The 16890-nt window shown below is 37.6% G+C and overlaps 2 protein-coding genes across 5 annotated transcripts in view; one reads left to right on the top strand and one right to left on the bottom strand.

Annotated features, from left to right (window-relative positions):
* The first annotated feature begins 4651 nt into the window (after positions 1-4651).
* Positions 4652-13993, top strand: Ef-1a-f1 (translation elongation factor eEF-1 alpha chain). 3 transcript variants are annotated; one of them, XM_018514324.1, is made up of 4 exons: positions 4652-4824; positions 9698-10543; positions 11201-11694; positions 12965-13993. In XM_018514324.1, exons 2-4 carry the CDS (start codon positions 9721-9723, stop codon positions 13031-13033), a joined length of 1386 nt encoding a protein of 461 aa, XP_018369826.1. In that variant the 5' UTR covers positions 4652-4824; positions 9698-9720; the 3' UTR covers positions 13034-13993. The 3 variants fall into 3 exon arrangements, with proteins under 3 accessions (XP_018369826.1, XP_018369825.1, XP_018369827.1); XM_018514323.1 differs by having other exon boundaries at positions 4656-4824; positions 9701-10543; XM_018514325.1 differs by lacking the exon at positions 4652-4824 and adding an exon at positions 4855-5291 and having other exon boundaries at positions 9701-10543.
* A 760-nt stretch (positions 13994-14753) lies between these two features.
* Positions 14754-16890, bottom strand: part of cwo (transcription factor cwo) — a 62912-nt gene continuing 60775 nt past the window's right edge. For both annotated transcript variants that reach the window (XM_018514359.1, XM_018514360.1), the window contains one exon: positions 14754-16686. In XM_018514359.1, coding sequence (XP_018369861.1) covers positions 16073-16686 — 614 coding nt within the window. In that variant the 3' untranslated portion in view covers positions 14754-16072. The remainder of the gene's footprint in view (positions 16687-16890) is intronic.

Below are 16890 nucleotides of genomic sequence, written 5' to 3'. Positions count from 1 at the left end.
ATTATATTTATTTCAAAGTACACTCATAATACAACGTTCTCAGCTCCAATACAGGACACATTAATAGGGATAAGTTTAAAATCTTGCGGTACGTATTACTAGTCATATAAATTCTTTATATCTTTCGAAAAATATTTAAAATACTTTAATACTCAAAAAATAAAATATTATCTTCGGTATCATATGCATTAATAATTTAACTTGATAACAAAAAAAAATATTTTTTCTTATTTATTTATGCTAGTTTTTTTATGACTCATCGAAATACAAAAGCACACACTAATAGGGACAGGCACAGTAATTGGGACAGTTACCCTATACTCAAAATACCATTATCTTGCTCTTACTCACTCCAACGCGCTCGTTGGAATGATAGAAGTTATCATACGAGTACGTTGAAGCATGCAACGCAAACAAACTTGTAATTATATAATTTTCTGAAAATGATCTCTCTTCACATAATTATACCCACCCCAAGGTTGCTTCACCGGAGCCTGATTACCTCTCCTAAGCCTCTCTCCTCCCCTTCCAAGTTGCCCGAATTCGTTGAATTCCCTCGATTCGACGCTCTTTTTGTCATTATTTTCTGAAATATTCGAATACACAATCCAATAAAAAAGGAATAGGTGATAGTTTTATATACGCAATATGAAAATATATCAATCGCACTCACGACTTTCTCTCAGGCTATCCGGTTTATCAGTTTCGTTGGACTTCCTCGACGTGATGACGCTCGACCTACGAATAATGATCGCGCGGTACTTAATTTGCGCGGCACTTTTCCCGCGCAACCAGAACGCAGTTGACGCCGACTGTTGACAACCAACTGAACCGAGCGAATCATCCGAAAATGTAATGCTCAAAACACGCTCGTAATACTCACACACTCGAGCGTGTAAAATTTCGTGAGACACAAATGTAATCACGATACATCACTGCATTCCGTTATTCAATCACACAATTCGCAAACTCCATTAGGCAATGGACTAAAGCTGCGTTCGGAAACCTCACCCGAGTGTCCTAGAGTGCGTTCCGTTTCACGCATGATGTATCATTTTGGGTACGTTCGGAGAGACACTATTAAGGGCTTCGCACAATAAAAAGAACTGTTCTCTGTTCCCTGTTCGCTTTTATTGGTGCGGAACCTCTTAGAACTATTAATTGTGTCATTCTATCTTCATCGTTTATTAGACGTAAAACAAGAGGTTTGTTCGCGACGCATGCTCCAACATGCTCCAACATGCTCTTGCCATAGTTCCTACTCACTCTAAAGCCTTGTGTCCACGATGCTAGAAATCGGTCCGAGACCTCGGATGAAGAAAGAATTGACCAATCGCAATGGTCATGTGATCAAATTGTTCAAATGCGATTTGTTAATTTTTTCTCTGTCCGAGATCTCGGACCGATTTCTAGTATCGTGGACGTTGGGCTTAATGAGCGCATTGGAGTGAGTAGGAGCTATGATAGGAGCATATTGAATGTTAGAGCATGCGACGCGAACAAACCTAAGAATAGGATACGGATAGCGCTAATGGGCCTCCTACAATAAGCCGCAAGTCAGAAGTTTTAAGCGATCTTAAGTCATAATCGGTGAAGTTGACCAACAGCCAACTTGAACGACTTGATTAAAGCCCGTATCAGACTACCGACTCTGCAAGCCATTTTGATAGCGCGGCGACTGTTTTCGTAAACACCGCGTGGCGCGACGTACCTACGACGCGTAGGGTGTGACGTAGTACGTAAAGCTGGTTTTACATTATTAGTCGCAGCGTCGCAAGCGTGCGGTCCAATCAAAGTCGAGCTAGCTTGACGTTGATTGGACCGCAACGCTTGCGACGCTACGTCGCAATATAATAATATAGAACGAGCTTAAATGTGCGCAGCACAAGCGCCGAGCGACGCCGCGTGCTAACCGTTTCGCCGCCAGGAAATCAATGAAATTTCACGTGACACTTTTCACGTTTCATTTTTCACTCATCGAAATTTTACGTGAAGATTGTCACACATAGCGATTATGGCCCGTATTCAGAACGCGTACAACGATGTTAGCGCGCTAACATACTATACTTTACGTCACGCATATTATAGAATTTCAGAGATATAAGTGCGCTTTTATCGATAAAAGCGCGTTCTGAATACGGGCCAACATGTATATCTCGGACGTGCTGGATTATGAATATTTAGGCCGATATTCATAATCTATTCTTATTTCAATATAATATTATAAGCTGTAGTCAAAGTTTCACTACTTTGAGGCGTAGTTTGATTGACCAATTAGAAGAAAGAATTTTACAAATTGATCAAAAACCGCTTTTTTTACAAAAAGCATTTGTAATATCGCGTTGTATAATAATCTATCTCCCGAAATAATCTATCGGAGAACAATACAGTCAGATTACATTTATCCTAATTTTAAAATAATTATTCCAAAATTGTATAGGCTGTAATGAAGTAAATCAACTATTAATCAAAAGCCTTTAAGAACCGACGATGGTTGTTGTGCGAAACATAAATTTATTAATATTAAACTAGTACATTAAAACGCTTTCGACCCATGGTTAAGGTTCTCTTCAGTAATAATCGTTAATTGTAATACATCAATTAAAAAGACTAATTTAGTGAGATTTACATTAAAATATACGCAATTTACAAATATTATTTGGTCGTCAAATGTGGGTAATTATTAGCTTAAATTATCAGATCACACCCACTCAGTTTTCATCAAATATATTGTCCATTAAACTTCCAGATTTAATTAATCTCATGGATGGACCTGTCTTGTGTTGTTTTCATTATACAAAAGTCATAGTTCAAAATTTAAAAAATTCAACAAAAATTATGCAAATAAGAATACGGCCATTTTTAATTACCATTAAATTTTGTTCTTTAATTTTTTTCATAGAAAACCATTTTAAGACACTATGCCGTGGGACAAAATCAAAGATAATGAGCACATAGCGCGTTAATTTAAAATAGGCCTAATCTGTAATGTGCTTTTTATTTTCTAGCTGTTTCTTGCCTTTTACCTTTTGCCTTTTTCCCTTTTTGCAATTATTTTATCGACAATGATCGTCTTTCTTATCACGTACGTGTTTCTTGTCTTTTTCGAAATTCGTCAACTTTTATCTCGAGCGACAGAAAACGAAGAAAGAGAATATATATAAAGAGGCAAAAAGGTAAGAGATGAAAAGGAATAACAAGCAAAAGATAGGAAGCAAAGAGCACATTGTAGATCAGACTTTATAGTAAATTCGATTAAATCGCACTATGTACTTATAAATTAAAGGTTACTTTATATAAAGTATCTAATGAAGTGACATAATATAATTAACTTCGATAATGAAAAAATATACATATATATTTTATTAAATAACACAACATGATTACTTTATATTCAATTGTTTAAAATATTTATACGCTTTTACATTTAATTTTGCTAATTTCATGTAAAGCGCAGCTTTTATCCTAAACAGAATAATTAAGTCTCGATAACATCAAAATGACATTAAAGTGAATCGGAAATGATAGAAAAATTACTTTTAATGATCATTTGAAGTCATTTTGACATCATTCTGATATCATAATTTGTTGTTCTACTTAGGTAGTATACACTAGTAGAATATGTAAGCAAATTCGCTATTACTCGTTAGTAATTTGTGTAAATGACTACATAATTCGACGTGACCGTTTTATGGACCGTCTATAATGGGACTATATTATAGTATTGTAAAGTAAGCCGTAAACTATAAAAAATTGACCAATCCTAATCGACTATTCTCTCACATTCGACTGCAATTGGTCGATTTCTTATGGCTAAGTCCAAAATGCAATGGGCGTAGTAAACCTGCTGTAAGAAATCGACTAATCATAGTCAATTGTTCTCCTCATATTCGACTGTAATCGATCAATATCTGCAACTTGAAGCTTCTTACTGTTTTAAAATTTAAAATTTACTAACGCTACGAATTTTTTAAAGCGTTTTTTTATTAGTTACTTTGTAAAATTCTTTTTTCTAATTGGTCAATCAAGCTCTTCAAAACATTACACTGAGAAAAAATATAGTCAATTTTAATAAATATTTAGTTGAAAAAATACCACGAATTAAATATTTATTAAATATAAAGACATATTTATTTGATACAAGAAACATTAATTTGATTTAACAATCATTCTTTTTACTGAACAAATATTTATTTATGGTAAGTAAATGTTTAGTTGACAGAGAGAGTATCGAACTAAATATTTATTAAAATTGACTATTTCTTTTTCTCAATGTAGTGAAACTTTGACCGCGGTCTATACTACGTCACTCCCATTGCAGACGGCCCTTTAATGCCCTTTATACATATTGAAATTGAGGCGCTGATGGACGAACTTCACATAAAACGCAAGCATATCTTCCGCCAAGTGACTCAAGTTTCTCTTTAGCATCGCGAACGAGCAAGCTGGAGCGAGCGAGTGGCCGACGACAGTTCGCCACGACGATGTCGTTCTTTTGTCCTCTCGTCGAAGAGGAAAATAGACTCTCGCCGGCCGGTCGGGAACCAATCGAGGAGATTCGCAAACACGAAGACCGTGCAGGCGCAAGCGCTACAGCATTGCACGTTTCAGATGGCACCGTAGTCGTTCTCGTTCACCCCTTTACCCTCCCGCCAGATCCGGGTAGAGCTTTCTGTCTTTATACCTCTACTACCCGTCTCTTCCTCCCTCTCCCGTTCCACCCTCTTGCTCGCTCCATGTTTCACGAGCTTGCGTGCGCGGCAAGACGGGTGGCAGAGCTCCGCGGTGATTTTCAGAGTGGACGGTCCAACGTCGAATCCTCGGGTAAGTAAATCAACCTGTGTTACAAGAACCTTCGGTCATCCCCAGGAATTCGGGAGACCATCCCGCAGCCCGCGACAGAGGCGGGCGAGGAGTTTCTATCGGTTCTCGTTGCGTGAAAGCTCAAGCCGGCTTCGTTCGCCAACCAGTCATCAGCCAGCTTAGCTGGCCAGCGAGTATCGATTCGAGCCGGCGCGCCGCTTACTCTCGGGGCGAATCCGCCCTAGACTCGTCGCGCGTCCGCGAGCCGGGGGTGTCTGTCGCAGGTAAAAAGGTTCCTCCGTGCGAGCCGCGAGCTTCCGACGGTGCAGCCGACGGAAAGCCGGCCATTACATTGGCGACCGGTTACGTTAACGTTCGATTGAGCGCCGCGGGACTTCCTGGGTGTCGATCCATTGATCCCCCGAGGGGTTGTTTGTGCAGATCGGGGGTGCGTCGTCGCGATCGATCGATCGGGCAACAGTCGATCGGTAAGTGGTACCAAGCTTGCGGTAACCTGAGGTTTTAACCTCGTTACGCGATATGTCGTAATCGCGACGTTTTAATATACCTCGCATCGAACCCGTTACGTGTTCTTCTTCCAAAATGTATATCGAGAGAGAAATCGCGCGATCCCGGTTGCACGATTGTTTGGACGAGTGAAGAGAGAGACGCGAAATTCGGCGATTTCCGGTGGAAATCCCTGATAGTGACACCGCGAAGACGACGTTTCCGAGCAAGTAATTGCCGATGAGAAATGGCCGCCTTCGTGGGGCTGTGACTATTATTAGAAGAGGCAGGCCGGTACGCGTTACGATAAGAACGCAAGTTGCAAAGCGAGCGAAGTGAGGATTGGTACGACCAATTGCACGATACTGATTTTCTGATTCAGCTGGTACCGAGTAATTCGATCGATCAGTCCGATTTTTATTCAATTACGCGATGTGCATTTCCGGTATAAACAGTGGTTTCTAAAATCTAATATGAGTCTTGATAAATAATCCCTAATAATTCATCTAAAATTACTTCCTATATTTCTTAAATTATAATCTTTACTCCTTTTAATTGTAAAAAGAAAATTGTGATCAATATCGACTAATTAATCTAATTAATAATTGTATTGCTGCGTAATTTATAATTCATTTGAAATTCTGAACTCTATAATGAATTACATTCGATCGCAAATAGAAATGAGATTAATCTTAGAAAAGTCCTAACATCGGGGGGTTTCAAAAATTTTTTATTAAAATCGATAATTCCTTTGAATTTTAATATTATGAATTATCTTCAACAAACACTAAATTATTTTCAATAATTTTTACAAATAATTATATCTAATTAGTTTCAGAATTTTCTAAAAAATAATCAATGATATAGTCGTTTTCGGATACTTTTCAGAAACTAAGAGAAAATTCCTCGAATCAGGCATTGATCCGTTTAATTCGGATTTTATAGTATTTGCCATTCGGATCAAAAGGAGTACGCAATTTTTAATATATCCCATACACCCCACCGCCTACGTAGATCGAGATTGCTAGGACAGCATACACCCTTTATTGATCTAAAAGGCGGACTCGCGGGTCGGGAATTACCTGGGCCGCGGTATACGATTCGATTTGAGTCCATAGAAATGCGACCGGTTGTCCTAATTAAGTCCCTTCCTAATTGGTATAATCGAACCGAAATTGTTTTTTCGCGGCGGATTGCGATCGCGTCGACAGAGAATAACCGCGCACGCTCGATCCGATACCACTCATATTTATACACGTACGTCAAGGAGAAGGGGAGAGAGAGTGAGTGAGTGAGTGAGTGAGTGAGTTTACAAGCCCTGCGTGAGTCTCTCCTTGAAACGAATCAATACCCTTTGTAGCTTGCAAGAGGTCCTCCGTTCTCGCGCGCGTCAATATTTATCGTCTCTTTAATATCCGATCAACGTATAACGCGTGAAACTTCTCCGATGCCTCATTAAAGGCGAACATAAAAATTTACACGGTTATAATTAATTTTTATTGATAATACTATACAGTACAGTAGTACAACAGTTATAATTAACTTTTATTGGTAGTACGTTAAGTATCGATATAGGAATTTGCAAAATTATATATTTTATAGATACGATATATCAAAGGACGAGATATTGTTGATACATTGCATCTAAATATTAGGTCGTTTGATTAATAATGTCACAATTTTAAGATTTAAGATTTTGAAGAACAAAATTTATATTTATTAGTTTAATTTTATTCGAAATGTAATTTTATTCCACTACTGCAGTATTGCCACTTTGAACTCAATGTTTTATTTTCATTTCGACGAACATGTCGAAACACTAATATAAAATAAATACAACATATTGTATAACGATACAATAAATGTATCTCTCGAACAAATATAATAAATATATCTCTCTAAAATTTTTAGAATGAATCACACACTGCAGGGCGAAATCGTGCTCTTAAATATTGAAAATTGAGCTATTCTTTTTCAAAACTAGCTCAATTTTTACTCTTTAGAGTGCTTTAGAGTGAGATTTTATTTCAAAGAATTTAGAGAAATAGATATAAGTATATTACGAATATAATAGATACCATTATCTAAGAAATTATTCCTCTAATTATATTATCTATGAAGCTATTAATTATTGTGTATATTACATATTGTTGTAAATTGGAACGAAAGATGTCTTGAAGACATTTTTAAGACGTCTCTTAGATGGTCCTTTAAGAATCTTATCATAATACAGTCATATTGAAGCGTGCGTCGAGTGGCTTAACGTTCTGTGCGATTGACTCACGATCTGTAGATCCGAGTTCAATCCCACGCGCTCACATGCACAAAAATTCGATAAAATATGTATTTAAGTACATATATCTAATTGCTAATTTGTTGTCACCTGTATGAGGGTTTATTAGCCAATGATGATCATTGGGTAATGAATCATCATATAGGTGAAGGCAAAGTAGCATAATATGTAAATACATGTTTTATCAAATTTTTATACATTTATATTATAGAACCTATATACATGCTTAATTACGTTCACTCTTATGTGTCCTTTATTTTTCTGTATTGTTTTTTAAAATTCTAAAAGTCCTGTACTTTTTGTTATTTGCATTTAATTTTTTTTATATAATGAAGATGAAGTATGAAATTGACGTGGGCAAAATTCTACAGTAGGTTAACGATAAAATAAGAGAGAAAAAAGAATGTTGAAAATGTAACTTTTCACGTATAATTTAGGCTGCTGTCGATTTTGACGTTTTCAGCGCTTTTCAGTACTTTTATTCTTATTTTACGTCTAATGAACGATAAAGACAGAATGATGATTACAAGCGCTTAAAGCGCGTGAGCGTCCAAATCGACCATAGCCTTAGTGACAAATAAGGTTCGCAGACGCTTCTTTGATTAGCTGCACACAAATCTTACAATAGACTTTTCTTTAAAAAAACGAGATTATAATAGTTTACAAAATTACGATTTTAATGGTCACAAAAAAGTAATAGGTCAATTTTAAAACTACTGTATATCTCAATGAAATAGTAATACTAGTTCATTGAGATATACAGTAGCTTTAAAATTTTATTCAAATTATGCAGTAATTTTGGGTGAGGCACCTTAAATTTTCAGAATTTTACTAAAGAACTACCTTAACACGAAATTTCATAATATAATCGCTACAGTGTTAGAAATGCTTCCTTTACATGTAAATGAAACTCATTATGAACGAAATTAAAAGTAATGAATGATTTAATTGAAAATTAAGTTATAATAAAATTTTATGAAAAGTAAATTTCATAAATAAAAATTAAGTAACTAGTGTAACTTAAATTTCATAAATTTTCACGAAAAAGGCATTAAATTCATGTACATGTGCACAAATATACTTTTCAGTTACAAATACATTTAATTTAATGTAATGTCATGAAATTAATTTCAAATGGTGTAACTTAAAAGTACATTAAATTTCATGAAATTTTTAACAGTATCTTCTCGTGATAAATGTAAAAATCTTTTTTTGAAGTTATATAACAAAATATTCTTTTTCAATTTAAGATCCATTAGCGTTTTGATTATGTTATTTATTGAGTAAGATACACTTTCATGTATTGCCTCATTTTTGTAATTTTTGTAATATTTTTGTAATTTGTAATTTGTGGTTCGTTTTGTTTTTTGGGAGATGTAATAGCAGCAGTTTAACTGATGCCTCACTATTTGTGTATACTCTGTAATTTTTTAATACACAATAAATAATAATAATATTTATAGACACTTTTTGTATTAGTTCGATAAACAAAATGTCGTATTTATAGAAAAAAAAATTAAACATTAGTATTAAACAAATAACAATATACCTAGACATCTAAAGTAAACCATTTTTTAACGGTTGTTTGCGCATAGAAAATGATAACTTTAATGTATTAGACAAATGATAAGACCCAGACAACATAAAATCTAAAATCGAAACATAATATTTTATGTTTCGATTTTAGATTTTATGTTGTCTGGGTCTTATCATTTGTCTAATACATTAAAGTTATCATTTTCTATGCGCAAACAACCGTTAAAAAATGGTTTACTGTTTAGTGTCTATTTGCGTACATGGATTACTTATAAGCTCACTTATAAAACAGCTCACAAGACAGCTTTAGAACATTCTATAACTGAATTGTATGTGACAGTTTAACACTGGCTTAAAATGTCTTCCCTTGAATCTATAATGTATAATCGATTTATAGTAAACTAGTCTATAGGCGAATATTACGCAGTCTATTCAATAGAGAGGAACGCATATGCTAAATTACATTTAGCACAACTATTAAAGCGTTCAAAATCGGTACATTTGCCGCATATCGTTTGATCGATAGCTCACTTCTGAATTCTCGACAACTTGTGTCAGCAGGTAGCTAGAGCCTCGACATCATGGGTAAGGAGAAGATACACATAAACATCGTGGTGATCGGCCACGTGGACTCCGGCAAGTCCACGACAACCGGTCACCTGATTTACAAATGCGGTGGGATCGACAAGCGGACGATCGAAAAGTTCGAGAGGGAGGCGCAAGAAATGGGCAAAGGCTCGTTCAAGTACGCCTGGGTGTTGGACAAGCTCAAAGCGGAGCGTGAACGCGGCATCACCATCGATATCGCCCTGTGGAAATTCGAAACAGCCAAGTATTACGTCACCATTATTGACGCGCCCGGTCACCGTGACTTTATCAAGAACATGATCACCGGCACCAGCCAGGCCGACTGCGCGGTACTGATCGTTGCAGCTGGTATCGGCGAGTTCGAGGCCGGTATTTCGAAAAATGGACAAACTCGCGAACACGCCTTGCTCGCCTTCACACTGGGCGTGAAGCAGCTGATCGTCGGCGTCAATAAGATGGATATGACCGATCCGCCGTATTCGGAAACGCGCTTCGAGGAGATTAAGAAGGAAGTGTCATCTTATATCAAGAAGATCGGTTACAATACCGCCTCGGTCGCCTACGTGCCGATCTCCGGTTGGCATGGCGACAACATGCTCGAACCGTCCCCGAAGACTCCTTGGTATAAAGGCTGGAAGGTGGAACGCAAGGATGGCAATGCCGACGGCAAGACGCTCATCGAAGCTCTCGATGCCATTCTGCCGCCTTCCAGACCCACCGATAAGGCCTTACGGCTGCCACTTCAAGATGTCTACAAGATCGGTGGTATTGGAACGGTGCCTGTCGGTCGCGTGGAGACCGGTATCTTGAAACCAGGTGACTATATAGTAATATGACTTCTGGAAAAAAATAACTAGAAGGAATAATTTTAGTTGCAAAAACCAAATCGGAAGATAGTAATTAACAAATGAAATCTAAGTTCCTAAAGTGGGTACCATTTAGTTTTATTCATAAATTAAAATTTCAACTCTCTAATCAATCTTTTATAAAAAAAGAGAATTATATGGAATGACGGTTGAGATCAAACTTGACATCTGCCAACTATAAATCAATCGTCCTTACACAAACTCACTCATCACTTTAAAATCACGTTTAATCACTGCTTGTTTTGAACAATGATGATTACCATTCATTTATAAACCTCCATTGGCAGTGTGAAATTTTTACCCTTCGTCCACAATTTAAGTTTTCAGTGTAGATGTTTATGTTGTTCTAGACTGTATAAAAATCTGAAAAAATTCTTACATACTTGTGAAAAAAACTTTAATAACAGGTTTTTATTATCATAGAAGTTGAATTATATTTTACTTATTTTTTACAGATTTAAATTTATCTACCAGAACTCACAGTTAAAAAAATCAACTATGCTTTTAAAGTTCAACATTGCCAGTAAAGAATTAATTATCTTGATTGCGACATTTATCGGACTAATGTATAGATTCTTATAAATAAACATAAATTTACAATTTTAAGGTATGCTGGTAACTTTCGCGCCGGCGGCTCTCACCACCGAGGTGAAATCCGTCGAGATGCATCACGAGGCGTTGACGGAAGCTCTGCCCGGTGACAATGTTGGCTTCAACGTGAAGAACATTTCCGTGAAGGAATTGAGACGCGGTTACGTCGCTGGCGATTCCAAGAATCAACCGCCGCGCGGTGCCGCCGACTTCACCGCCCAAGTAATCGTCCTGAATCATCCGGGACAGATCAGCAATGGCTACACGCCAGTGCTCGACTGCCACACTGCTCACATCGCCTGCAAGTTTGCTGAAATCAAGGAAAAATGCGACCGTCGTACCGGCAAGACCACCGAGGAGAATCCAAAGGGTATAAAGAGCGGCGATGCTGCAATAGTAATGTTGCAGCCGACCAAGCCGATGTGCGTCGAGTCCTTCCAGGAGTTTCCGCCCTTGGGTCGCTTCGCGGTCCGCGACATGCGTCAAACCGTCGCCGTGGGTGTCATTAAGGTACGAAGAATTACTTCGAAAGGTTTAAGATAAAAGCGGACTGAGAACGCGACTTCAAATATAAAGAGTATCTTCTTATTGTTTGAATTTCCCTTTTTTTTTAAAGATTAGTATTATTCGGTTAGGATTTGATCTGTTTTTGGTTTTTGTTTTTATCATGGTGGAATAATATCTTTTCATTGAAAATTTCTTATCGTATGCGGAATAAGGGAATCGACAACGAAAGAACCTATTTCTTTTGCTTGACAGATAACCGCTTATTAAATATCTAAAATAAAGCTCACCATAATTTATTCTTGAAATCTTTGCGAAGGAAAATCTTGAGCGAAACAAAATGTTTTCGAGTCAATCAATTATATTGTTCTTATTATTTCATATGATAAATTGCTTAATTACGACAAAGCAATAATAAATTTTTGATAAATGTTCAAACAAAGGCTATCTTACCAATTTTTTTCATTCATATATTTATTTGGAGGCAAAAAAATAAATCTGCTCTCTTATCACGCTTTTTATAGTAATGTTCAAGAACAAGGTTTAAAAACGCGATTATTTTCTTCATTTCATTAATTATAAGATACGAAGATTATTCTCTATTAAAATTTATAAAAGAGTGATTCTTTGTTTGTATAATTATAAGTGCTAAAGCAAGAAATAATTTATGTAACCTGCAAAAATAAAGCAAAGAGTTTATTAAGAATTTGCTTATATATTTTTGCGAATATTATATATTTTTTATTAATTACTATTTCAAATAGTATAAATAATAATATAAAAACGAAAAGAGTGATAATTTTTTCCAAGCAGTTTCTACATGTTGAAATACATATAAAATATGTATTTCAAAAAAATTAGTGAAGCAGCACATATACCTACTCATTTAAAGTCTCTCTCTTATTGTACGTATATTCTATTTATTTCAAACTTGCGGTTGGTAACTGTCCAAGCACGTGTGGAAAACATTTACTTTATACAAATTATCATAACAAAATTGTTTTTCATAATTTTATATTTGTGTAACATTCATAATTTTTAATATTTGTATGACATTTTCATTAAATTCATGAAAACTAGTTTTGCTTCTTGTTGACTTTGCATACCTCGAAATAATTTAAACCGCGAAAAACATAACATTATTTTAAAGATAATATAAAATTTTCTTTTCCTCGAATTTAATACTTAGACTACAGAATATTAGTTGTTAAAAAAAAAACTACATAAATTCCTAAAGTGATGTATATAATTGAACGATTGGTATGTTTCTCCTTAGAGCGTGACTTTCAAAGATACCCAGGGCAAGGTAACAAAGGCCGCGGAGAAAGCCCAGAAGAAAAAGTAACCATCAAGCTTCCTCGGAAGCTCGCAGTCCGCCGGCAGATGCCCTGTGGCAGCAGGCGTCCCCGTGCAGCAGCAAGGACCCACCGTCAGGATGCAGCATGCCGCCGCGGTGGCTGCCTCGCTCGACTCGTACTCGTCGACTAATACCAAAAATCATAAGATGTTGTGCTTACCCCCGTTACATTATCCGGTAGTGTTAAACCCGCGCATCTATCCGAACCTGCACATTCAGTTCACCCATGCCCCGCGCACACCTCACATATGCTAGGAGGAGCGATGCCCCGCGTCTTACCGCGTTTATCTTAATTACTCGATATTGACGATATGTGTCCGGTATTTACCAGGTACTCAGTTCCCTTGGACTCTGTGTAGTTAGGTTTTTCAATTGATACAACACCGAGCATCAGCAACAACCACGGGGTGGTTGCGGAGACAGCCGCGCTCGGGATCTTCTCCCCTACTCTCGCGAGAGGAACGAGCGAGACAGCGGGTGCATTGCCTTTTCCTCGTCGGATGTCCCGTCTCTACGGGAGACGGAGCAGCTACGAGTACTTAACCGCGCCGTGATCGGCGACGTCGAGGCGAGCGCCGCTGGCTCGCATACCCAGCAAGACTTCTCTCGATTCTTTTCGAAGGGTTCATTAAGGCTGATTTGTTCCGAGACTTGGTTGCCTCGCTCTCTGTACGATTAGTTTTATTATACTTATAAGATATTTATCTGTAGTTATATAGGGATCATTAGACTATGCTCCCTCTCTTGTCGTCGGCGAGTCGCCGGCTGCCTCCCCCTCTCGAGGAAAGAGAACAATCTCGTCTCCTTAAAGAGGACGAGACATCCGTCGCGAATCGCTCATGTTGATCTCGGCGCTGTCCCTCCCGCTGACCATAGACGCGTTCTATGACATTGTTTTGACCCTTAGCCAGTATTACGTTGATGTAATAAAAAAAATCTTTAATTGCATCTCCAAGTCTCTTTACTTTTTCCTTCATTATTACGTATCCCTTTGTAATTCCGTGACAAATGGAAAATAATATATTATTAGATCGTGATTGCGTAGTTAAAATTATGAGAAGTGGAATATCTTCTTTCCTACGTCTTTGGTTGATCCAAATGTGTATGCAGGCGAAGAGATTGCGTAGGTAGACGTGACGTAAAACGGATGGTTGACGTAAAAGAAGAGGGGCCGGGTGTTTCTAAGGTAAATATAATTTATTCCGCATAAATTTCTTCTCCTCTCTTTGTTAAAGTTACAGCTAAACGTGGTATGTACAAATATATTTAATGCAGTGATCTTACAAGAATTTTTAGTGTAATGCAGGTCTTGGTCAGTCTTTAATTGCTGAGGCCCGTTTTTGACGGGGCGCCGAGCAGACTCAATCCTCTCGTGATCGAACATGACACAGGATTATATTCGCAGAGAAAAAAAGAAACAAAACACTTTCTTCATATATAAGAGAAATCGAGAAATCACATAAGTGGAATTCATGAATCGATATATACATGCATACATATATGTATATGTATGATGTATGTATGTATGTATATATATGTAAACACTTTTATTCTAACTTATATCGCAAATACGGAAAATCATCGGCTTATGTTGGCCAAAAGTATAAAACACCCCCACAAATGCAAATGTTTTATATCTAATAAAAAATAAAAAGCAGTTTTATTGAAAAAATAATATTTTTATAACAATTTTAATATTTTCTTCATTTTTCTTTGTATTTTTATGACCACCTTTTCCAAGAAAATGCAATAAATTGAGGGCGCTTTATACTTATGGCTAAGACTGTATTCATCCATCGGGATCTTGAAGCAAAATAATCGCTCCTGCGTAAATCAATTCTATTAGATAGGTAACATTTGTCTATTGTCATGCGTTTGTTGCGTTAAACTAACAGAAAGAAATCTTTTACATTGACATAATAAGGTTTATTCGTGTTGCTTGCATTTTTTGCATTCAAAATCTTCGCTTTCTCTCTCCCCAACGCTTGAATGTATATGATTTATCTCGTAAGTGCAAAAATGTTCGAGGATTTCGAGCAACACAAACAAATCTATTAAATGTATACGGTCTTTTGTCCTTTTCATGTTATGTCTATGATCTTACTAGAAGATACATAAGAAACGAAATTGTTTCTAGATCCCAGCTTTTTGTATTGAGACGCAACGTGCTCTTCCGCTGAATACTCAACATGTTCAATATATAATTGATAAACGATCTGTAGACTCATCAATATTCATAATGATTTTTTACTAAGGAAACATAGCAGCGCGGAAATCTATCGGATAAATAGAAAATAAGTATCGAGGAAGGAGAATAGACGGAGTCAAAACGGGAACGAGATGAAATATTCGTTTAGGGAAAAGGAAGATGGAAAACGAATGTCCGAATTATACAGATTAACGACGAAGAAAGACACACCGAAGCCAGAACGACTTGGAGCTTCCTATCCTTAATACTCTACCTATGTACAACCCTTTCTCTCGAACCTCGTAAATGCTAAAGCAACCCACAGCCTCAGTAAATGTACAAACATCCTCAACTTCGGCGTCTCCTATGTATACATCCGAAAAGCGGCCTATACACGACATTTAATTATCATCACAAATATACTTCTTTAAGATATCGATACGAATAACAATGAGATTTATAATATGATCAGAATTTATTTTAGCTATTGAGATTTAATTCTGATACTAATTATATCAATCAATTGTATCGTATATAGGCCACTATACTCCGTCCACCGCGTATTGCGATCAATAAGATAGGAGGATCACAAACTGTTCTTGATTCTCGCGAGCGCCACGTGGACGGCTTCACCATCGCTCCCAATTCCATCGCAATGCCTGACAATATTATTCAAGAATTCGCAAGATTCTTATACTCATGTATTAGAGCACTGATTCAAAGATCAGTCTACTAACGATAATCGGAGTTGATGGAACATAGAATACATCTCTCTCGCTCATGATGGATACAAGCGATCGGATGACGAATTATTCATTTTAACTGTTCTCGTCTCTCTTTTATGTCTGATGTTGATGAATGGGACTGTGGTGTTGCGACCACGCTGGCGGCGACGAGTGATTGAAGTTAACTGATATCGTAACCGGATGTAAAACGGTGTCGGGTCCGGTGTCCGGAATGAAGCTCAGATGAGGTCTGACCAAGGACGCCTCAACTGTCAGTGGCACGTAGAAGGATCCGGCGTCGTGCAGAGCGAAGATTGGCACCCCGTGAGACGACGAAGACGGCGGCTTATCCAGCCCAGCACCGTTCGATACTGGCGGCGAACACGATTTCACCCTCTCCGCCGAGAACCTCTGCTTGATCGAACTCTTGAACTTGTAGTTGGTTGGCCGGTCTCGACAGGAGACGGTTCCGGTTCCGGGTGGCGTACTATGCGAGTGGGTGCTGTGATTGCTGTCGTCACTTACGATCGTTGGCGGTGGCACGATCGTCGGTCGTAGCAGCGGGCGCTCCGGGTCGCCAAACGAGCTCACACCCGAGCTCGAGCCGTGGTCCGAGTGGCCGCCATTGGGCTGGCATATCGTCGGAATACTCGTGTGCGAATAGCCGGTGCCGTTCATCGCTCCATTCATCACTGGCAACTCGGGATGTGGGAAGCCTAATCGGTCACCTACAGTAAATTTCAGTGATTAACTGCCGGAATTCTTTTTAAAGCACATTGAGAGAAAAAAAATGGTCGCAATTATAATAATATAATATATTATAGGACCGTACATGTGATAACACAAACTATAGAATCGAAGCCTTACACGGTCTAGCTGGATCTTAATGCTTGTATGATTCTTATGTGAATTTATATACTACGTATGTAGTC

The sequence above is a fragment of the Trachymyrmex cornetzi genome, unplaced genomic scaffold (assembly GCF_001594075.2).
Source record: "Trachymyrmex cornetzi isolate Tcor2-1 unplaced genomic scaffold, Tcor1.1 scaffold5, whole genome shotgun sequence".
NCBI lineage: Eukaryota > Metazoa > Arthropoda > Insecta > Hymenoptera > Formicidae > Trachymyrmex > Trachymyrmex cornetzi.
The sequence above is the reverse complement of the archived record's forward strand: the minus strand, read 5'-3'. Positions and strand labels throughout refer to the sequence as shown.